The following is a 24,888-nucleotide window of genomic DNA, read 5'->3' as shown; positions in this document are numbered from 1 at the left end:
TGGTAGTCTTTATTGTAACTGCTAAAGTTTGTTTGAAAGATTCTGACGTTAGCATGTGAATTTTTAGGGAAGTTAATCTTGATCCTATTATTTTGTAAAATAATCCACTTTTATACTCACAGCATACGAGGTTTATTTTTTAAGTCATCTAAATACATTAATGTAATGATGTAGCCATGTGAAAGCCTACATTTTTAGGTTCTCCAATGGTGATACTGATGTGTATTCCTGAACATTACTTTTTATTCAAATTTTTTTATCACTATTTTTATTTTAAATCTCCAATCTTCAAATTGTAAATATTTCCAGATTTATATATGTAAAATGACTTAATCTAAATGCTTCAAACTATTCTGTTGCATAAATGAACATTTAGGTTGCTAATGAATTGATTTGAACTATTCAAAATTAATAATATATTGCAGAATAAATGTTATTTATGAATAAGACACTTGCATTGGTGATAGTTTTCTAGAAGTCAACTTGGCATCTCATTTTAGTAAATGTTTTCAATTTTTAATCCAAGAGTGAAAAAAAAATCTTGATAAAACTGAATTTTCTTTCTCTCATCTACATCTCATTACCCTTTCTCTATCTCTTTTTACAATTATTTGTTTTTTTATCTTTCTTGATTATCTTGATTGTTAATCTAAAAGCCCGCAAATTACTAATGACATAGAGGTTTAATGAACATTACTGTTAATAAACTTATTGCGCATTAGTGAATATTTTGTGAATTACATCTGTGATAATACCTTCATTACTTGCTTAGATTTGTTTAATTTAAATTATAAAAATTTAACTGATATACAAAATATGACTATCAGCTAAGAAGAACCATCATATTTTTCTTAGAAATATAAATCTTAAATACAAGATTCTAATGCATTTTTGCCTCGTAAAATTTTGTTAAAAATACATTATTCAGTTTTTTCTATAGCATTAGTTTTCATTTCCCTGTAGTTAGATTTTTTTTTTATATTCTTTTAATGGTGTCTGTGAAAGAAGTTAAATCAAGTTATATTTTGTTTGTTGTTCATGAAACTGTATTGGTTCCTTTTGTTCTATTTACAGAAATTTATCATATTATGAAGAATTTGATGACACAAATGAAAATCAATAATCCTTGCCGTCTGTTTATGTTTTTCAGACTGCACAGCAGTAGATTCACCTCTTAAATGGTGACTATGAGTCGCAGAAGGACTTAGGACAAAACAGCAATGATCTTAATCAAGTACTTTCTTCGCTCTTGATGCACTTCCATTGTCTCAAGGTCTCTGCAGAGGACATTTCAAACTTTTGTACTCTATTTCCTCTTCTGTGGTAAATGCTACTGTTTGACAGACTGTAGGCAGAAGTCACTGATAAAAACAACCCTTCTTCAATGCGTCTTCTTTTTCTTAGTCATTAGGGCTTTGTCTGTGTTTAAAGTTGTTTACTCTTCTGGTATTCAATGGCCCCATAATTCTGCCAGAAACTGGATCACTGTCTTACTAAAGAACATAACATTATTTTTGGAATATAATATACTTTTAATGGATTGTATCAGAATAGAGGCATATTCTTCAAAATATGGAAGATAACAGAGATCTATTTATTAGTTAGTCCATATTTTGGAAACAATTTGTTGTGTGTTTCTTTCAACATTTATTTATATTACATTTTACTTTTTAATATAAAATCATTTATTGAAATGAATTCACAAATAAAATGTCCCACTGTTAGGTTATTATTTTACTACTTCTGGTAACGTTACTTATTTTGTTTTGGGTATTGTAGAAAGATCTGAATAACTGAAGACAGCTCAAATGAATGAAGCAAATTACTCAGAAGTATCTGAATTTATATTCCTGGGACTATCAACCTACAGACCAACACAATATTTTCTCTTTGCTTTTGCTATAATATCATATGCAGCAACATTTCTCGGAAATTTCTCAGTTGTGTTTATAGTGATCTTTGACCCTCATTTACATTCACCCATGTACTTCCTTTTAGCTAATCTTTCATTCGTTGACTTTTGTTTTTCTACCTCAACAGTTCCTAAGTTGATTTCTGACCTGTACTCAGGTCACAGTATCATTTCAATCCAGAGCTGCATCTTCCAGATGTTTGTCCTCCATCTACTGGGGGGATGTGAGATGGTGTTGCTGGTAGCCATGGCCTGGGACAGATATGTGGCCATATGCAAACCCCTCTACTACCTGACCATCATGAACCCACGGATGTGTCTTTTGCTTTTGATTAGTGCCTGGATTATTGGTCTCATTCATTCAGTGGCTCAATTAGCTTTTGTTGTCCATTTGCCTTTTTGTGCTTCTAATGAGATAGATAGCTTTTACTGTGATCTTCCTCGATTCATCAAAATGGCCTGTATAAACACCTACAGAATGGAGTTCTTGGTTACTGCTGACAGTGGATTTATTTCTCTCAGTACCTTCTTTTTATTGATTATCTCTTACATCTTCATACTGTTTATTGTACGGAAACAGTCCTTGGGCAGTTTGTCCAAGGCCTTCTCTACACTTTCTGCTCACATTTGTGTGGTAGTTTTGTTCTTTGGACCATGCATCTTTGTGTACATATGGCCATTTCCTACTGTGCCAGTGGATAAGTTCCTGGCCATTTTGGACTTCATGATTATACCCATCCTGAACCCTGCCATTTATACACTGAGGAACAAAGACATGAAGGTGGCAATGAGAAGACTGAGTGTTCAACTCCTGAGTAGGAAAAGTATCTGCTAAGTTCCTCATAAGCTGAACACTGAACCTGAACACTGTATTTTAAACACAAATGTTAAATGTTAAATAATCACCTTTACTGAAACATGATGTATTATTCCTATTCCCACAACTTGATAAACTCTAATAATTTATTTCAAGTTGATAATGGTATGATTACATATGTATTGGTTATTAGCTACATAATATTACATTTTTATTGGTTGTTTATTTCTATATTATGTATGCATTATTTATTGATTACATATTTATTGGATATTATGAAATGCACATTTTAGAGCATTTGAAAAGTTCATAAGTACTTTTGAAACATAAGTAGCATATTATCCATCATTTCCACACCTGAAAAAATTCATCATTGCCTTCCAGACATTTCATGTAATGGGGCTAAATTTAATCAAAGATGGCTTCAAACTCAAAATTCTCCTGCATCAGCTTCCTAGACACTGCGATTAAAATGCTCACCACCACATCTGACTTGCTTTTCTATTTATATTTGTGATGAATGAGTGTGTATGGTGAGACTGTATGGTGTGGGAGAGGTCAACAGGAATAGGAGAAAGATGTAGTCTAGTCTCTTGTGGGAATGGTTGCAGAGTCAAAGAGGTAGAATAAAAAGCTTGATGCTAGGAAGTACTTTCCAGAAGTGCATTTGAAGAGATGGACTTACATAGGAGCCGACGCAAGGGGTGCTGCTTTAAAAACACCTTCAGGGGAAGGAGAATGGTGTTTAAGAGGGGGTAGAGAAGATGGGAGAGGAAGACAAGGAGCTTGAACTTGTATGAGTAGAGGAGGAAGGGAAGGAGAGGGAGGGGAGGCGGAGGGAAGGAGGAAGGACAAGCATGAAGTCAGTCGGAGGTAGAGGCTGAGGAGGACCATTTCTACAATGAGGGTGACGAATGTGCTTTAAGATATAATTCAGAACATTGAACATTTCTTTAGGTGCTTCTTGGCAGGTAAGGGGGGATAGGTGGAGGGCTTGTGTGAGGTGGTACTAGGAGAGGAAGGGCTGATATCCTGTTGTAACATGAATTAATAAAATTTAAAAAGGAAATAAGGCAGATTTTCATCAGGCTCCATAGACATTTCAGGATATTTGATGGCATACGGATTTACTTTCCTACAGTGAGTTGGACAGAAGTGGCTTGTTCATGCACAAGGAACGCCCTTAAATCTCAAGGGTGTTAGCCTTACTCAAGCCTTGCTGTTGTGCATGCGCACACCAATGTTTACCAGCGTCGCTTGGCAACCTAGATTCTATCAACTGTATCTGTGGGAGTCAGAAGCTATTTCCCCCACCCTACAACCGTTGTGGGGGACCTTATGTATATATCTTGATGTAAACTGATACTAAGTTTGGGTACTAGTGAGTCTAAGAATAAGGCCTGGCAAAATCTGAAAGGGTAAGAAGGAGAAGGACAAGTGAGACCAGTAGCCTCAATTATGAAGAAGATCTTGGTTCATGGAGTTAAAGAAAAGACACCATTGGGTTTCTGCGATGTCCCAAGGAAAAACCTGTTGGACTTTTTACGTGATATGAAAAGTATTTCTGTCCCAAATGAACCGAGATACAAACCTCTCAGAAAGATCCACCAGGCTGCAAGCGACGGTGATACAGAGAGACTACAGAGAATGATAAGTCTTGGGAAACACAGTGTGCATGACAGAGACTTTAAGGAAAGGTAACAGGGACTATGATGTACTGGGAGTGGTCTGTGTGGAGGATGTGAGACAGCCTCTGTGATATCCGAAGACCAGGGTAAAGGAGCCAAAGGGAGAGGAAGTCCACTCTATGCTCCTTCTCCCGTGGATCCTTAGCATCTCCTCATGACTTGCACTCGTGCTAGCTAGCCCAGATCTTTCAACTCCACCTACAATTTTTTCTCGACAAATCATGAACTTACCAAGTATATTTATCTATTCTCTCAAGCAATTTATTTACCTACTATGCAGCATTCATATTGTATTACTCTTAAAACCTTCTTGTTTTTACCCCCTCTATAATCAAATTTTAAAACTATAAGTACATTTTAGAATCTTTGAAATTAATTGTACTTAAACATATCAAAAATTATCAAATTGTAGTTAAATTCTTGTTTGCTAAGTAAAAGGAATGATGATGATCTTAAATTGATCTGTTAAGCCCAGGTAGAAATATAAAAAATTGCATAATTCTCATTGGCACCTTATTATGGTATTCTATGGGATAATTACTATTATATCTTGGCTTTATTTATATCAAACATACTGTCTTTTAACTAATCTGGTAAGTACTATTATAGTGACACTAATACTAATATAGTAAGCTAGTAAATTGTTCTATTTTTTCACAAGAGAATTAAATATTTGTTCAGAAGGTGGAAGAATCACCTAACATTCAATGTTTAATAATTCTGTGCCATTTAATATATTATGACTACATGAGTAATTGTTAACTTTTAGATAGCGTTTTAGAATTTAATTAAACCTCCCCCTTTTTTTTTCTATAGGACTGCCCTGCATTTTGCCTGTGCCTGTGGCCAGGTGGAAGTAGTAAGTATTCTATTGAGAAATAACTGTGATATTGACGCTGCTGACATGAACTTCATCACGCCTCTGATGAAGGTATATATACGTCTCCAAATATAGCATAACAAAGGCGTAATTAAAGTAATTGTAAAAGGAATTTACCTCGTGAACATGTCACTACTTCATGAATCCTATGTGATATTTATATTGATTGAATTCTTTGAACAAGCCATCTGATTTTCGGTATGCTCCTAGGCTGTTCAAAACTGGACATATGAATGTGTGTGCATATTATTGAAGCATGGTGCTGATCCAAACCGAAAGGACAAAAATGGCAATACTTCTCTTCACTACGCTGTGTCAGAAGATAACCAGACACTCGCCAAATGCTTGCTTAAGTACAGTGCAAACATGGAACAAAAGAACAAGGTAATGTTCACCCCACTATAGTTGCCAAATATTCTGAAATATGTGTGTATGCTAACAGTAAGAGAGGTAGGATTAACTGTGCATGTTAAAAATTCAAGTGCTCTTGAATGAAAATATTCTGTCATAGCTTAGTTGTTTGTTTAACATGACTTCAAATAGGGATTTTTAAAAGAGCCATCAGAGCATAGAATGCTTCTGCATTGAATATTGGAATATTGCTGTTTTGTATCAAGGTAAAATTTCTTAATGTTTTCTTTTTCCAAAAAATTAGTTTCCAAATTGTGTGAGGTAACACAATTAGAGAACAAAACTGCCCTTGCTACATTAATAAAACTTTATTAAAATTCAAATGAAACAAAATAATTTGTGACAAAACCTATTGTTGTTGACAAATAATATCAAGTGATATATTTCTCTATGTTAAGACTGAATCAAGGATGATAGAACCAGATCCTGATCAATATGTAGGCCCATCTCAAAATTAGGCTATTAAAGGGATACAAGAAGAATTATTACTATTTTCAACTTATTATTTTAATACTTTTTTCTTTATTTTTATATTTTCTTCATTTACATTTCAAATGCTATCCTCAAAGAACCCTATACCCTCCCCCACCGTGCTCCACAACTCACCCACTCCTGCTTACTTTTAAAATTTTATTTTGATCACATTCTTTCCAACACCAACTCCTCACAGACTCCCCTCAACCACCTTTTATTTTTTTTTTTTACCTATCCAATTTCATGACCTCCTTCACAAAAATAGGGAAACCAAGAACACCACAACTCTAGAGAGCAGAGCTGCTTGAAGATGAGTTTGTGTGTACTGATACTGTGCTTTCTGTTTGGCAAACAGCCATTGTTGAGTTACAGACATGCCTGCACAGCTCCACCTGAAGAAAACTCGGAGGATATGACATACGTCATAAGTGTTCAGTGTGGGGAAAAACAGGAAATATCAAAGAATTTACTGGTATATTTTTATTTTTTTGTCAAAGAAACAATTGCCACTTAGGTCAGAACCTAACCTCTGCTCAAAAATCTAGGAAGCTGAGATGGAGGTGGGAGGATGGAACTCATGATTTTTGCATAGTGAAATGAAATGCAATCCTAGCTGCTTGTCCTATTTCCATCAAGGGATGCTAGAAATATTTTAGTGACCTAGTCCTTTCTCTTTTCTGTGATATGATCAAATGGTGAAGGTAATTAGCCATGTGGCTTAGAAATGAGAGTGAAATTACAGGCTGCTTCTTAGTTCTAGAGTTGTATGTCTCTCTGGAGGAATTTGGATATCTATATAACAAGTAGAGGTTTCTATGCAGACTTTGACTCTGTAAATCTAATTAGTCATGAGCAAAGTTATTTGTAAAATTACTTCCCTTAAATTATGGAACAGTTCCTAGACAAACAATAAATGTGTGGCTTCTGGATCTCAAAATCCTAAGGGCCTGTAGAAGGGCCACTTTCATTCTGAGATTCCAATAATCTTAGCCCAACTGTCTTCTTTAGTAAAAGAGTAAAGAATTTTCTTTAAACACACACACACATTTGGAAAGACAATGGAGTAATAATAGCAATCATTGGCTTATAGAATAATTCCCTTTGCTTTTAGCCAACAATAATTCACTACTTTTAAATGATCTTGAAAATAATAATTAGATGCTGGACTTTTAAAAGTTCTATGTATAATTAGTATTAAGGTCAACAGGTTTCATACTGGTAATTGCGAGGGATTTTTGTAAGCCAAAGAGTAGCAAATGACAAATCTTGACAGTTGGAGCTGTTAGGTGTTCTCAGTGTGACTTGCTACATGCATAAAGGCCAGGCATCATGTCCTATCATTTGTAAACACTGAAAACCAAACAGCAAGGGAAAGCAGAATGCAAGTGAAATGCAAATTAAGTGTTTGAAACTTTCTGGGTTAACGATAAGAGTGTATATTTTCTTTGGTGTAATTAACATTTTTGTGAAACATTTTAGAGAGATGATTTCATTCTCTATTAATTCTCTACTAAGTTATAAATATTGGATTATAAAAACCCATTGGAGAAAACACTCACTGGAGAGTTAAAAACACAGGAGCTACAGACTTATCATGCTCTATGAATACCATTGGTTTCTTCCAAGAAATGAACCCACTGCAAAGCCTCATGTAGAAAACTGATTAACGAATTTCTCTTAAAGAATGGAATCCTAGACCCACAAGATAGTAGTCAAAGGGTCTTACTATCACAGGTTAAGTAGATAAAGAACATTTCAAAGAGAATTAAAGTTCCTTGGAATGAGAGGGAAGGTGTCCCTTTCTCATTCTAGCAAAGGTTTCTCTTCACAGAGACAGTTTTAAGACTAAAGTCAGTTCAAATCTGCAATGATTTTGGATTTCAGGGTGTTTTGTTTTGTTTTGCAGGATGGCTTTACACCACTTTTACTGGCTCTCAAGGAAAACAAAATAGAGATGGCAAAGTTTTTAGTAAAGATGGGGGCAAATATACATGTATTTGATGACATGAGAAGGTATTATCATTTGAATTTTTTATTTTTCTATTTTTTATTAGCTATTTTCTTTATATGCATTTCAAATGCTAACCTGAAAGTTCCCTATACCCTCCCTCTGCCCTGCTCCCCCACCCACCCACTCCAGCATCTTAGCCCTGGCATTCCCCTGTACTGGGGCATATAAAGTTTGCAAGACCAAGGGGCCTCTCTTCCCAGTGATGGACGACTAGGCCATCTTCTGCGACATATGCAGTTAGAGATATGAGCTCTGGGGGTACTGGATAGTTCATATTGTTGTTCCACCTATAGGGTTGCAGACCCCTTCAGCCCCTTGGATGCTTTCTCTAGCTTCTCCACTGGGAGCCCTGTGTTCCATCTTATAGATGACTGTGAGCATCCACTTCTGTATTTGCCAGGCACTGGCATAGCCTCATATGAGACAGCTATAACAGGGTCCCTTCAGCAAAATCTTTCTGCCATATGCGATAGTGTTTGGGTTTGGTGGCTGATTATGGGAAGGATCCCTGGGTAGGGTAGTCTCTGGATAGTCCATCCTTTCATCTTAGCTCCAAACTTTGTCTCTGTAACTCCTTTCATGGGTATTTTGTTCCCAATTCTAAGGAGGAATGAATGAAGTATCAACCCATTGGTCTTTGCTCTTCTTGATTTTCTTGTGTTTTGCAAATTGTAACTTGGATGTTCTATGTTTCCAGGCAATATCCACTTATCAGTGAGTGCATATCTAATGACTTCTTTTGTGATTGGGTTACCTCACTAAGGATGATATCCTCCAGATGACCCGTCCAGCAGGTCCAGTTATTCGAAGGTCTCAAGGGGACCTTCTCCTAAGAACCAAATGGAGGGGAGGGAGAGACGGCCACCAAGTGCAAGAACACATGGAAGCAGTCTGAGTAACATCAAGGTGTCACTGTATTCAGCAAGGCTCAAGGCTTAAATGCACAAGCAAAGGAGGACTTACTTCTCAGCAGGAGGGGAGGGGCATTGGAATTTTTTCTTTTGGCAACTACACGGGGAAGCAGAAACTTGGTGGTATCAGGGTACATCTTGTGGTCAGGATATCTGGCGCTGACTTGAGGCTGGAACATTCTGTGGTTGTTCTCGGCATGGTGCATTGGTGGCCCACTTTTGACCCCCTTTTCTTCCCCGGGGGAGAGGCCCAATTCAGAGATCAAGACAATAGAGTTGTCTTAATAGCTCCCAACATCCAGATACATCCATTTGTCCAAGAATTTCTTAAATCCATTGTTTTTAATAGCTGAGTAGTACTCCATTGTGTAAATGTACAACTTTTTCTGTATCCATTCTTCTGTTGAGGGACATCTGGGTTCTTTCCAGCTTCTGGCTATTATAAGTAAGGCTGCTATGAACATAGTGGAGCATGTATTCTTATTACTAGTTGGAACTTTCTCTGGGTATATGCCCAGAAGAGGTATTGCTGGATCTTCCAGTAGTATTATGTCCAATTTTCTGAGGGACCCCCAGACTGATTTCCAGAGTGGTTGTACAAGCTTGCAATCCCACCAGAGATGGAGGTGTGTTCCTCTTTCTCCACATCCTCGCCAGCATCTGCTGTTACCTGAGTTTTTGATCTTAGCCATTCTGACTGGTGTGAGGTGGAATCTCCAGGTTGTTTTAATATGCATTTCCCTAATGATTAAGGATATTGAACAATTTTTAGGTGCTTCTCAGCCATTCGGTATTCCTCAGTTGACAATTCTTTGTTTAGCTCCTAACCCCATTTTTAATGGGGTTATTTGAATTTCTGGTGTCCAGCTTCTTGTGCTCTTTGTATATATTGGATATTAGTCCCCTATCAGATTTAGGATTGGTAAAAATCCTTTTGCAATCTGTTGGTGGCCTTTTTGTCTTATTGACAGTGTCTTTTGCCTTACAATTTTAAGCTTTGCAATTTTATGAGGTTCCATTTGTCAAATCTTGATCTTACAGCACAAGCCATTGCTGTTCTGTTTAGGAATTTTTTTCCCCTGTGCCCATATCTTTGAGGCTTTTCTCCACTTTCTCCTCTATTAATTTCAGTGTCTCTGGTCTTAAGTGGAGGTCTTTGATCCACTTAGACTTGAGCTTTGTACAAGGAAGTAAGAATGAATCAATTCCCATTCTTCTGCATGATAACTTCCAATTGTGCCAGCACCATTTATTGAAAATGCTGTATGTTTTCCACTAGATGGTTTTATCTCCCTTGTCAAAGATCAAGTGACCATAGGTGTGTGGGTTCATTTCTGGGTCTTCAGTTCTATTCCATTGATCTACCTGTCTGTCGCTGTACCAGTACTATGCAGTTTTTTTTAATGCTTCATTTATTTATTTATTTATTTATTTATTATTAGGTATTTTCTTCATTTACATTTCCAATGCTATCCCAAACATCCCCCATGCTCTCCCCCCTAACTCCCCTACCCACCCACTCCCACTTCTTGGCCCTGGCGTTCCCCTGTACTGAGGCATATAAAGTTTGCAAGACCAATGGGCTTCTCTTTGCACTGATGGCCCGACTAGGCCATCTTCTGATACATAAACAACAATTGCTCTGTAGTACAGCTTTAGGTCAGGCATGGTGATTACACCAGAGGTTCTTTTATCATTGAGAAGATTTTTTTGATATCCTAGGTTTTTCATTTTTCCAAATGTAGATTGCTTTTGGCATGATAGCCATATTTTACTTTATTAATCCTGCCAATCCATGAGCATGGGAGATCTTTCCATTTTCTGAGATATTCTCAATTTCTTTCTTCAGAGACTTGAAGTTCTTATCATACAGATCTTTCACTTCCTTAGTTAGAGTCACACCAAGGTATTTTATAGTATTTGTGGCTATTGTGAAGGGTGTTGTTTACCTAATTTCTTTCTCAGTCTGTTTATCATTTGTGTAGAGAAGGGCCATTGATTTGAGTTAATTTTATATCCAGCTACTGCACTGAAGCTGTTTTTATCAGGTTTAGGAGTTCTCTGGTGGATTTTTTGGGGTCACTTATATATACTATCATATCATCTGCAAATAGTGATATTTTGACTTCTCCCTTTCCAATATGTATTCCCTTGATGTCCTTTTGTTGTCAAATTGCTCTGGTTAGAACTTCAAGTGCTGTATTGAATAGGTAGGGAGAAAGTGTACAGCCTTATCTAGTCTCTGATTTTAGTGGGATTGCTTCGAGTTTCTCTGCATTTAGTTTGATGTTGGCTACTGGTTTGCCATAGATTGCTTTTATTATATCATTTGAATTTTTAAAAAAATGAGCGGCATACTAAAATAACAATCGTGCAGCTAAGAAATAGCAAATTGATAGAAAGAAGACTAACAGGTATTAAATGATCATACATCAATTAGTCATTAGTTTTATCAGTTAGGTAAGAAAAGCAATGTGGAAGTGAGCAACACAAATCATTTATAATAAGCTTCATACCCCTTAATACTGATTAATGCTTCTTTTTTGATATTTTGTTTGGATGGCCAACCAACCATAAAATATATAGGTTTGCATTTTGGTTTTGCTAACTTTTAAAGTTTGAGCCTTTTGTTCACAACACGAGTAAATCATTTTGTAGTATTTTCACTTTTTCTTATATAGTTGTCCTGTAAAATGCTCTCTCTTAATTATGAGAAAGAGTTGACAATCAGTCTAAAGGTAGGATGACACAACCATTCAATTTTTAATTTGAAGGATAATGAGCTCAGATTTTCTTTTGGTGGCTAAGAATTGTAATTATAGGATCCTGCTCAATCCCATCCCTCTTTATGTCTGATTGGTATTGATGTTTTTATATTTACTTAGTATTGGAAAAGGAAAACAAATTAGCTTCACTAGGTTGAAGTTTAGTGAAGCTGTGTCATAGGCGAGTAGATGCAGATTCACAAATAAATTGTTGATAATGCTGGATAGTTAGTTGCTAGGCATTTGATTTTAAGTGCTATGTATTACCAAATATAATAATATGAATAATATTCTGGAAATGTTTTGTTTTATCATTTATTTATCATTTAGTACTGTGTAGAGCACATGCTATTATCACTACTAAGTGAATATACAGCAAATGCTATTATGACAAAAGTATTTTATAATATTTTATTGTTTAAATACTGAAAATAGTTTTCAATGATCTGATTGTTAATTGATTAATAATTATATAATACAAATTTTGTGAAAATGGAGACACCTTCATTTAAGTCTTTAAGAAGAATGAGTGTTAAACACTTAAATTCTATCAAGAATCCCACTAAGAATACAGTATATACAGTATATACAGCATACACAGTATACAAAGCATACACAGCATTTATAGTACACTCACTAGATACAGTATCTATAGCACATATAGTATATACAGCACACAACATATACAGTGTATACTCATGTATAGTATGTGCAGTACAGAAGGCTTCCTACCCATTCTTTCCTTTTGTCTCTGAATACAATATATAAAAATGAACTCTTGCTTACCATAGTGTTTATGTGTGATAAAAAGGATAATTCCAAACAGATAAGCAAGATAGTAAATTTGTAATATACCCAAATATTAACAGTTTTAATTTAAGTACCTAATAATGGAACTATTTCTGTGTTAATTCAGAAACACACTCTTATATGCCATAAGATGGGACTCAAAAGATATGGTCAACCTACTTTTGGATGAAGGCATTGACTTTTTCTTTAGAGATGTATTTGGGTGGACTGCATTACGGTATGCTATTGAAGGCACAAGTAAAGGGTAAGTGTTTGCATTAGAAGCGAGTACACACTAACTTGTTCACATTAACCACAAAGTCTTCATCTTCCCTCACATAATATTTCAGTGTTGACTCTAGATTCTTTTGGAATAGCAGTGACTATCCAATATGGAATACATATATTATTATTAGTAGAAAAAGGAAAGGATTTTTTTTTTAATCTCTTGATTTGATTTGGAAATGCTGAAGATTGAACCAAGTACCTCATCTGTAATGGCCAATTCTGGTACTGACCTAAATCTCTGTGTGGGACTTTCCAGAATTTTAACTTTATGGATCCTAATATTTCCCCTTTATCCAAGTATAATCTCTATAAATTTTGTATATATGTGTATATATTATTATTACATATTATAGAGTCAGAATTTTGATATTCTAATTAGCTGTTTTATTCTTCAGGTACAGTTAAATAGAAGATAGTGTTTCTTTCTCTGATCATTTTTTCCATTTATTATTATTTGAAACTTGAAAATAATGGTTTCTAGATTTCTTAACTCCCAGTAAGAGAGCTCTCTTTCAAAATACAGATGGAGAAAAAGAAGACATTCTAGTCACTCTTTTGCTTCTATTGATTCTGTTGCTACAGTGTTGATATTAGATCTTCTAGAGAACAATAGTAGTTGAAATTGATACCCACGTTACCTTTGTTAAATCAGATTCCTAATGCTTTACAGTGATTCACACTTACATTGAACATTTACAGTATTTTAACTGAGCTAGTCCCACAGTGGTAGTGCTTTCCTTTGGCTACTGGACTTTGTAGCCTATGCCATGCTTATTGCTAGCAATTTGATCCTCTTACTTATTCAGAACCTGATGTGGAGTCCACAGCCAGCTTAATTCTAGACCTTCAAGTTTCATTAATTTTGAAGAATTTGTTCATCTCTTCTGGTAGAATCTATGACTTCGGATCATTCTAAGCTGTCACAATGTTCAATTTATGTTGCAGGAAACATCAGGAGTCTTTTATTTATTACTTCTATAACTCTTAACACTAAATCCTATTGCATTTTGTGCAGCATTTCTTCCTAGGGGCTAGGAGACACAATGTCATCTTTCCCTGGGTAGTTGCCAGCTTCCAACTATATTTATGAGAACTAGTTCACATCACATGCTATTGGAATCCATAATTCCAATATGATTTTATCTTCCAAAGCATTTGGAGATAAACAGGACACTCAATCATTCCAACAAGGATTTACAGGTTTGAAGTTTGATTAGGTAGATGAGGACTGTGGGTAACCAAGGTGTGTTAGAAAGTTTTACGATTTAGCCTTTGGTGATTTAGAATTCAGTAGTAGTGCACAGCACAATCTATTCATCTAGTGGAAAGAAATCATATGACAGAAAGCTTCAATTTTCAAGCTGTTAAACAGCTCACTTTTCAAAATTACAAGCCATATGATATACAAAAGCATCTAACAGTGAAAATTAGGTCTTGTACTTAACCTTGATTATCAAGTGACATAGGTTAGAGTCACTTGGAAAGAAAATGTTAGTGAGTGATCCTGTAGGTTAGATTGACCTGTAGGATGGTAAGTGGAGAATTGTCTTGATTTAATAGATGTGGGAATTCCCAGCTTGCTTTGAGCAGCACCATTCCCTAGACAGGTGTCTTGAATTCTTTAAAGACAGAGTAAATGAGGTGAGGAGCATTAATTTGCATTCATTCCTTTCTGCTCTTGATGGCGGATATGCTACAACTACTGCCTCCAACTTCCTGCAAAAATATTATACCATTGTGAGTGAAAATAAACACTTTTCCCCCTAATTTTCTTTTGACAGGATACTTTATCACAGCACTAGAACAAAAAAAAAAAGGATTTCATGATTTCTGGACAGCTATAATATATGATTATATGAAAGTGGAAGAAAATAACACATTGGGTTTTTTTGTTGATTATTATGATAATGCCTTTTAACATTCTGGAAAATTTAACCTGGTAATTTTTTTAAATAGTAATTTTACAGTTTTTGTTTTTGTTTTGCACATGGCAGTAGTCGAGAGATTCTTATGAACTATGATGAAATGTTACGTAGAAAAAATAAAGATGGCATTCCAGGTAAGGCTTATGATAATGATAAGTGAATATTAAACTCATGATCAGTACACATTCAATGCAAACTAACACTTTTATTACTTGTGTTCTAAGCATATATAATTGAACTGCTTCACATATTTTTAAATATTTTATTTTGGCAATAGCACAAACATTTTGTTGTTGTGATTTTGTTATCACTCACCAAAGCTGTCTCTTGTTATAAGAGAAATAGTGACATTGCTGAATAAATATATTTTTGTCTATGTCCAGACATGATTCAGTTATCCTGCACTGACTGCCACCTTATTGTGTAATTGAAATTTGTTTTGAACTCCAGATTTAAGCTGCTCTGATTTCTTAGTTGTTGAGGTTAGACACATGTAGCACATAGTCAGCAACTTCCTTTACTAAAATATGTAACATTTTTTGGAACTAGGGATTGAACCCAGAACTGCATGCCTTCTATTATTATTATTATTATTATTATTATTATTATTATTATTATTATTATTTTATTTACACTCCAGATTTTATTCCCCTCCTGATTCATCCTCTGACTGTTCCACATCCCATAACTCCTCCCCACCCCCATGTCTCCACAAGGGTGACCCCCTCACCCTACCAGACTTCTAAACTCCCAGGGACCTCCAGTCTCTTGAGGGTTAGGTGAATCTTCTCTGACTGAACCCAGACCCAGCAGGCCTCTGCTGTATATGTGTTGGGGACCTCAAATCAGCTGATGTATGCTAACTTGTTGGTGATCCAATGTCTGATAGATCTTGGGGGTCCAGGTTAATTGAGACTGCTGGTCCTCTTACAGCTTCTTTCAGTTTTTCCCTGATTTAACCACAGGGTCAGATGCTTCTGTCCATTGGTTTGGTGCAAATATCTGCATCTGACTCTTTCAGCTGCTTGTTGGGTCTTTCAGAGGGCAGACATGATAGGTCCCTTTTTGTGAGCACTCCATAGCCTCAGTAATAGTGTCAGGCTTTGGGGCCTCCCCTTGAGCTGTATCCCACTTTGGGCCTTCTCCATTTCCATCCCTGCAGTTCTATCAGACCAGAACAATTATGGGTCAGAGTTGTGACTATGGGATAGCATCCCCATCCCTCACTTGATGGCCTGTCTTTCTGCTGGAGGTGGGATCTACAAGTTCCCTCTCCCCACTCTAGGGCATTTCCTCTAGGGTCTCTGAGTCCTGAGAATTTCTCACCTCCCAGGTCTCTGGCACATTCTGGAGGGTCCCTTCTACTTCCTACCTTCTGAGGTTGCCTGCTTCCATTCTTTCTGTTGGCCCTCAGGGCTTCAGTCCTTTTCACATATCCAAGACCAGATCATCTTCCTCTTGCCCATCCCTGTCTCCTTTTCCTCCCAGGTACCTCCCTCCCTCCTGCATGGTATTTGCTTTCTTCTCCCTCCCAAGTGGGACTGAGGCAGCCTCACTTGGGCCCTTCAGCTTGTTGACTTGTTTGAGAGTTCTGTGGACTGTATATTGGGTAGTCTGTGTTTGTTTGTCTATTTATTTATTTATTCATTCATTTATTTATTTATTTATTTATATTATTTATTTTGTCTAATATCCCCTTATTAGTGAGTACATACCATGCACGTCCCTTTGGGTTTGAGTTACCTCACCACTCAGGATGATATTTTCTAGTTCCATACATTTGCCTGCAAATGGGAATTCTTTCAAATACAGTTAAATAGTTATTTATCTCTTTATTTATTCCTGTTTTATCCTGATTATGGTACCCCAATCGTTCCTTTCCAGTCCCATCCTTACAAACCCCTCCCTTCACTTTTTCTCCCTTATCCTCAAGCAAGGAAACGTCTCTTTGGTTACCACCCTACCCTGTGACATCCAGTCTCAGTAGGCCTAGACACATCCTCTCCTACTGAGGCCCAACCAAGTAGTCTAGTTATGAGAAGGGGATGTAATAGCAGGCAACTGAGTCAGAGACAATCTCTGCACCAATTGTTAGGAGACCCACGTGAAGACTAAGCTGTGAGTCTGTACAAATGTGGAGGAGGCGTAAGTCCAGGTCCTGCATGCTCTTTGATTGATGGTTCAATTTCTGTGAACTCCTATAATCCCAGGATAGTAGGTCTTCTTGTGTCCTTGACCCCTTCAGCTTACTCAATGTTATCCTGAAATCTTAGACAAGATGCTCCAAACACTGCTTAATGTTTGGTTGTGTATCTCTGCATCTGATTCCATCAGCTGCTAGGTGAAGTTTCTCATGAAAGAGTTTTAAACTAGGGTCCTATCTACAAGCATAGCAGAGTATCATTAAAAGTGTCAGCAACTGACTCTCTTATATGGGATGTGTTTATAGTCATGGGATGTGTTTCAAGTTGGGCCAGTCATTGATTGAACTTTCTTTCAATCTTTGCTCTCTTTTTATCCCTGGGTTGAAGGTTTGTGGATGAGTTGGTATCTCCCTCTATGCAATGGAGTCCCACCTGGTTACAGAGGTGGCCACTTCAATCTCCATATCTCCTGCTGAAAGGAGTCTCAGCTAGGATTACCCCTATTGACTCCCTGGAACCTCCCCTGTCTCAAGAACCCAGCTACTCCAAGATATGCACCAATTACTAATCTCACTCACAACCCTCACCCTCAGCTCCTCTCCCCACACCTGCTCCCCTTCTCCTGTCCCCCACCTCACTCCTCTCCCACCCAGTACCCTTCCTCTATCTATCTCTGATAACTATTTTGTTTCTCCTTCTGAGTGAGATTGATAACACCTTACTTTTGGCCTTCCTTATTACTTAGTTTTTTGGTAGTCTGTGAATTGTAGTGTGGTTATTCTGTGCTTTAAAGCTAATTTCCACTTATAAGTTACTACATAGCATGTGTGTTTGTCTGGGTTTGGGTTACCTCACTGAGGATGATATTTTCTAGTTCCATCCATTTCCCTGTTGCCAGAGTCATACATTTTTTAACATTTTAGATTTTAATTGTTCTATTTAAATGTATTTCTTTTTTCTTAAATAGAATACAAGTTTTTTGAAGACAAGTCATTAGACAAGTAAGAATCATATAATTATAAATTTATATAATTATGTTTCCTAATCATGGAATGTATAGATGAAAAGCATTTGTACAGTATTCTACCCTGTAGCACCCTTAATATTTATGTTTGACAGCTATTTCTTATAACCACCATACTAAATGTTTAGTTTTTCTGTTAAAAATTTATTTTTCTGATTGTATAATTGCATTTCAGAATAGTGCTTCCATGATTTGACTATCAACCTTCCTTAGTTCCTCATGTATTTCCTTACTCATTTCCCATAGATTGATTGGAGTCCATTAAACCCTCAAGCCTAGATACAAAGCATCACATTTAAATATTGAGTAAAAATATACTACATGTTTTCTGTTCTGTTCTCATTGGGAAAGCCATTCCCAATGATCACATACACATTTGGATATTTATTTATTTATTTATTTATTTATTACAATTAACTTTAAAACATTTAAGATGTTTCAAAAACCTCCGTTTACTGTTTTTTAGCTGAAGGGAAATTAATAATTTCTTTTTTACAGCTGCTTTCATTGTAGAAAAACATGACTTCAATATTCTGGATGAACAAAACATACTTTGAAGCAGGCTCTCTTTTGAATTAAAGTAGCATATGTTTTGGGACCCACTGAATAGGTTTAAAATCTGCATTTAGTTTAGACAGTTTGTGAAATCAAATTCATCTAAGGTCCTGCCAGCAATTCTGTTTTCACTATTGGTATGGAATAAAATGTCTGAACATATTAAGCCCTTTCTAGACTGGAAGAGGCAGAGGCAAAGAGGAAACTGAAAGTTGGACATTTCTGTTGTAAATAAGAAGTCAGTCTCTATTCATATCAATTATGATTATAAAATATAACTCAGTATGCACACTTTCTCATATTTTTAAGAGGTTCACTCACCCATGTATACTATGGACTTGCTCTGTAGGCATCCCAATAACCCTACTTCTGGATCTACCTTTCCTAAATCAAATGAGAATGCATGCAAGTTTGATGATGAGGTAAGAGTTTGCTTCTTAAACTTGATTTGTTTGTACAGAAATGTATTTGTCAGGTGTACTCTTGGAATTCTATAGTGATCTACTTGTTATAATTTTATTGACAATAAAAATAATAGTTACTAAAAATACATTTCCCCAAGATTGTGACTAGTAATAATTGAACATTTTTTAAATTTGATAAACAACAAAGATCAAGTAAATCATTTGAGTGAAATATATTGTTTACAATAATTTTATTACAAAGAGAATTTCCATAGCAAAGTAGTTTTCAAATATAATCAATGATATATGGATAAATGCCACTCATTGTGATTCATTACTCATTCTCATATTATATTCATCACAGAATCACAATGGAGAAAATATTCTCAACAGAGGATACAAAAATATTTATGGAAGATGGATATCTACTTTTAAAAATATCTTCAGAAGATGATATCTCACATCATTTGTGTCAGGCTATCTACTTTAGCATTCATATTCTTGTGTAGTAGCAGAAGGCATTAATTTTGTCATTTCTTGTTTCCTTTTAGGGGTAGACCTTGAACCCAGTTTGTACTTCCTGTCTCGTTTTAAGGGTAGACCTTGAATCTGGGTTGAAATTGCCTTACTTCACAGCAGCAGGGCCAACCCCAACATTCAGAGTTGCTTTCTAGTACACATCAATTTCCCATCATCTGTTTTCTTGTTAAAACTTTTAGAAAAAGCTGACCAAGATTTTAACCATACTTTTCTTTCCTAATGTGGATACTAGATACAGATTTAAATATATTTCACCTACATTTAAAAAGGATTTCTTTAAAAATCATCTGGGAGGGTAGTGATAGCTTCATACTTTCATAATAGATTATCTTCTTCAAACATGAAATAACATTTTATATGGCATATTTAGAAAAATGAATTATTATGCTGTTTATACGTTGATAGAAATGCTGAATGAACTTTGAAATGAGATCTTAAATTTCTTTCTTACATAATACTAGTAGTTATAATGACCTAATATATAACCACATAAAGTTTCTCTTCTAGAAGTGGAAACTTTTATTTGAGGATGCAAACTTTTTACATTGTGCAAATCATCCTTCAGTTCTAGGAGTGAAGTGGTCCTCTTTATTTAGCATGCCCTAAAGCAAGTTTAAAACTTAAATATTTTTAATTTATTTTATAAATTTTCATATACACATATTGTATGCACATCATGTTCCAAGTTCCATTCTAGTAGTTGGTCCCCCACCTCCTACCTCTCGAGGTTGCCTGTTTCAGTTCTTTCTGCTGGCTCTCAGGGCTTCCGTCCTGTTTCCCTGTCTCCCAATACCTGATCATGTTCCCCATCCACGTCCCTCCCTCTCTCGTCTGCCCTGATGACTGCTTTCTTATCTATCCCAAGTGGGATTGAGGCCTCTTCACTTGGATCCTTGGACTTGTTAACCTTGAATCCTGTGGGTTGTTTCCTGAGTAATCTGTACCTTTTTTTTTTTTTTGGCTAATATCCATTTATTAGTGAGTACATACCATGCATGTACTTTTGGGCCTAAGATATTTCACTCAGGATGATATTTTCTAGTTCCATCCATTTGCCTAAGAATTTCATGAATTCATCAATTTTAATAGTTGAATAGTACACCATTGTGTAAATGAACCATGTTTTCTGTATCCATTTTTCTGTTGTGGGACATCTGGGTAGTTTCTAGCTTCTGGCTATCACAATTAAGGAAACTATAAACATAGTGGAACATGTGCCCCTGTGACATGGTAGGGTGTCTTTTGGATATATGCCCAAGAGTGGTATAGCTGAATCTTCAAGTAGATCTATTTCCAGTTTTCTGAGGAATCACCAGATTGATTTTTCAGAGTGGTTGTATCAGTTTGCAATTCAATCAGCAATGGAGAAGTGTTCCTGTTTCTCCACATCCCAGCCAGCATGTGCTGTCAACTGAGTTTTTGATTTTAGCTATTCAGATTGGTGTAAGGTGGAATCTCAAGGTTGTTTTAATTTGCATTTCCTTGAGCACTAAGGACTTTGGCAATTTCTTTAAGTGCTTCTCATCCCTTCAAGATTCCTCTATTATGAATTTTGTTTAGTTTTCTACCCCATTTTTCAATTGTGCTTTTTTGGTTTTTCTATTGGTTAGCTTCTTTAGTTCTTTAAATATTTTGGATATTAGCCTTCTATCGGATGTGGGCTTAGGGAAGATTTTTTTCCTAATCTGTAGGTTGTCAGTTTGTCCTATTTGACTGTCCTTTGCCTTACAGAAGCTTTCCAGTTTCATGAAGTCCCATTTATCAATTCTTTATCTTAGAGCCTGAGCCATTGAAGTTCTGTCTAGAAAATTTCCCCTGTGCCAATGAGTCTGATGCTTTTTCCCACTTTCTCTTCTATTAGATTCAGTGTATCTGGTTTTATGTTGAGGTTCTTGATCCACTTGTACTTGAGCTTTGTGTAAGGTAACAAATATGCATCTATTTCCATTTTTACATACAGATTGCCAGTTATACCAGCATCACTTATGGAAGATCCTTTCTTTTCTCTATTGTGTATCTTTTTCAAAGATCAAGTGTTCATATGGGTGTGGCTTTATTACTGGGTCTTCAATTCTATTCCATTGATGAACCTGTCTCCGTACCACACTGTTTTTTTTTTTTTTTTTATCACTGTTGCTCTGTACTATAGCTTGAAGTCAGGTAGGGTAAATTATTTTATAAAATATGTACAAGTAAGGATATTGTCTGTGAACATGTCTCTTGTAAACATTCTTGTTTGTTTTACATAGTGGTGAAAAATAGACTAAATCTAGTCAACATGTACAAGGTTTGCTGCTGAAATAATTGTATTTTTAGGGACACTCTTGTTTTATAAATAGTTTCTTTAAAATGGGAAATTCACATATCTTAAAATAATTCAGAAAACATTAATTACTTCATTTTTGATATTAATTTTAGCTGGATATTTCTAAGTATGTTCTTGGTACGTGTCCTAATAATATACATGGGGCTGGAGAGGAAGGAGACAAAAGTGAAACAAAAAAAGCAGCAGATGGTAAGAACTATATTCTGTTAAATGTTAAGAGACTGAATGTTTATTTATACTGTCAATACTGATAAAATATAATAACCAAAGAATTGTTCTTTTAATGAATAACAAAGAAATAATGGAAGTAAAATGCCTCCAATTTTACCTCTCATCAATTGATTTTTAACAACAGGTAAAACTAAGAAATGTCACTTAAAGAATGTAATTATTGTTACCAGTTCATGATGTTTGAATATGCAAGGACTCTGGGGAAATAAGAAAGAAATGAGTAATATAAAGAAAAAGAAAACAGGGGAATAACAACAACAACAACAATAATAATAATAATAATAATAATAATAAATAGAAAAATAATAAATAAAATAAAATAAACAAGGGAAGAAAGAAAATAGATAAAGATTTTATTCTACAGAGTAGAAAACATTTATAAACTTTGACAATCATGCTTCAAAAGTTCATTGCATTGAATTGCAATTTAGGTTTATATGTCTCCTAAAACTGCCTACTAAAAATTTAAGTAATGTGTTATAAGGCAAAATGCAGTAATAATAATAATAATAATAATAATCTGCATTTATGTTCAAACTGAAATATTTCCATGAACTGTCATCCTACACATGAGTACCTAAGTTGATAAGTCCACAGCAGTTTCTTGATAAGTGATTTATGTTTGTCTAAATAGTTCTACTGGATTTGTATACCTGAATTATATATAAAGTGATGCTAAATTTTTGTAGTCTTATATCAATTATGTCAAATTGTTTTGTTAAAATTAAATGCTGATATCTGTATTCTATATATAATATTTATAGTATTCATATATTATATATTAGTCATTTTATTTTATATTGTGTTTTATATATCATATATTGTATGTTGTGTGTTTTATCTTATAACTAACATATCATGTATTACATATTATATACTAAATATTAAATGTTATACATTACATATGTATTGATAATACATATTTAATATATAATCTATCTGTTATAAAAATCTCTCTTGTGAAGGGGTACTTACTGAAAACAAGGTCTAAACTGTCATATGTGTTTGGGCCTAAGATTTTAACATTTAGATGATTATATAATACCACTGAATTGAAATGATGGAAGTGGCCATAAAATCCTATAAAATAATAAAAATGGAAAGAGAAGCTACATATTAAGAGAATAGTTTGAAAATTAGAATCTTAACAAGGAAAAAGAGTAAAGTTGATTGGAAAATCTTGTCAGACACAATCTTTGGGTGGCTTTATACATCTTCACTGAGAACAAAGACTAGATCACAACTCCTGCAAGGGTTGTTGGACCCAAGAAAAGCTGATATAACAGGTAAAGTGTAGCCTACTAGTTCTCTTAATAATTTCAAGCATCAAAGAAATAGAAATATGCAACATTGTTTTAAAGTAGATGGTGAAAGTTATTTAAGGAAACTATCAATTTTAACTTGAGTGAGTAGATACTGAATAATGTGGATGTTTAGTGAATGTGCTTTGAGAATGAACATAATGAACCAAAAACAATACACTATCAGAAATAAAACACATTAGAGTTTATTCTTTGAATAGTGAAATGTGGATTATAGTAAATATAGAATGGATCTCATACTCTCCTCATTCCCTGTATATTAAAGTGAATAATCAGTTTACAATTTTTAATAATTTATTTCACCACTGAAAGATGATTTCACTTTAATCTATGTATAATACATAGATTCACACTCGTGGATCAAAATAATATAAGATGTCTAAACTAAAGAACATAGCCATGGTAATAGGCTTTCATGTATATGCAAAAGAACATTGCTATAGGAAATATTTCTCTGACCATACATTTATTCATGGTTACAGGCCAAAGAAGTAACCATACAGGTTTAACTCAAGAGAAGAGAGATCTAATTATATAAACCCATTTAGTGAGATGTATATCTAAAATAGGACAGAAGAACACTAAACACATGGATCAGGATTTATTTAGATATTTAGGCATGTGTATGCACACATATAAGCATTTCTGTGTAACAATTAAAATAAAGTGGCGATAGAATGTTAAAAGAGCTAAGTTACAGTACATGGGAGGGGCTTGTGGGAAGGAATGGAAGGAGAAAATGAAGTAATATTTTAATTAAAAATTAAAACTAAAGAGCAAAAGCAGGACAGAAGGCTGGGGAGTTGATTCTTTGAAAAGGAAACAGTGTTTGCTGTGAAAGCATGAAGACTTATGTTCAGATAACTAGAGTCACATAAACAGTTGTGCATTCCTTGTGTGTATCAGTAACTCAGCACTTTGGAGAAAGTGTCATAGGCATCACTGAGATATTCTGACTACTTGTCCAGCTCCAAACTCTGATAGTTCTTGTCTTATGGGAATAAAATAGGTAGGTAGGTAGGTAGGTAGGTAGGTAGGTAGGTAGGTAGGTAGGTAGTATAGTCAAGATTTCCTGTTGTCCTCTTCTGGCCTATTTGTGCTTACACAGGCATGCAACTGCATTGACACATATGCCTATACCATGCATAGACAACTCATATATTAATACACATCACAAATACTGAGATAAAATGTAACAAGGGGAAAGAAATTATTTTCTTGCCATTAAAATTATCCACGTAATGTTTCTTGAATCACACAGTATATTAAATGGCTGTAGGACTTTCTTTTTGTTATAGGAAGTTAAAAGAAAATATTTTCAATTGTGGTTAGTACTAGGTGTATGAGTGTCCTGTGAGTATTTTCACAGTTAAGGAATGTTAGGAGAGCACTGAAGAGGAGGAGAAAGGTGAAAAGCTACATGTAGAACAGAACGAAAATGAAGGAAATGAGCAGGTGTTTAAAATTCTAA

General features: G+C 35.1%; 2 protein-coding genes across 5 annotated transcripts in view; both read left to right on the top strand.

Annotated features, from left to right (window-relative positions):
- The first annotated feature begins 206 nt into the window (after window positions 1-206).
- On the top strand, window positions 207-2,747 carry Olfr1275 (olfactory receptor 1275). Of its 2 annotated transcripts, XM_017318326.1 has the most exons (2): window positions 207-222; window positions 1,804-2,747. In XM_017318326.1, exons 1-2 carry the CDS (start codon window positions 207-209, stop codon window positions 2,745-2,747), a joined length of 960 nt encoding a protein of 319 aa, XP_017173815.1. The 2 variants fall into 2 exon arrangements, with proteins under 2 accessions (XP_017173815.1, NP_001011795.1); NM_001011795.1 differs by lacking the exon at window positions 207-222 and having other exon boundaries at window positions 1,809-2,747.
- Window positions 2,748-3,996: 1,249 nt separating this feature from the next.
- Window positions 3,997-24,888, top strand: part of A26c3 (ANKRD26-like family C, member 3) — a 179,194-nt gene continuing 158,302 nt past the window's right edge. Inside the window, exons 1-9 of one of the 3 annotated variants that reach the window (NM_001378593.1) lie at window positions 3,997-4,426; window positions 5,234-5,348; window positions 5,508-5,681; window positions 8,089-8,195; window positions 12,786-12,923; window positions 14,941-15,005; window positions 17,983-18,016; window positions 18,944-19,016; window positions 21,957-22,053. In NM_001378593.1, coding sequence (NP_001365522.1) covers window positions 4,188-4,426; window positions 5,234-5,348; window positions 5,508-5,681; window positions 8,089-8,195; window positions 12,786-12,923; window positions 14,941-15,005; window positions 17,983-18,016; window positions 18,944-19,016; window positions 21,957-22,053 — 1,042 coding nt within the window. In that variant the 5' untranslated portion in view covers window positions 3,997-4,187. The remainder of the gene's footprint in view (window positions 4,427-5,233; window positions 5,349-5,507; window positions 5,682-8,088; window positions 8,196-12,785; window positions 12,924-14,940; window positions 15,006-17,982; window positions 18,017-18,943; window positions 19,017-21,956; window positions 22,054-24,888) is intronic. The other 2 variants (XM_006500082.3, NM_026248.3) reach the window with 2 other exon arrangements.

Source organism: Mus musculus, chromosome 2 (genome assembly GCF_000001635.26).
Source record: "Mus musculus strain C57BL/6J chromosome 2, GRCm38.p6 C57BL/6J".
NCBI lineage: Eukaryota > Metazoa > Chordata > Mammalia > Rodentia > Muridae > Mus > Mus musculus.
Note: the sequence above shows the minus strand (reverse complement) of the source record. Positions and strands in the feature narration are given on the sequence as shown.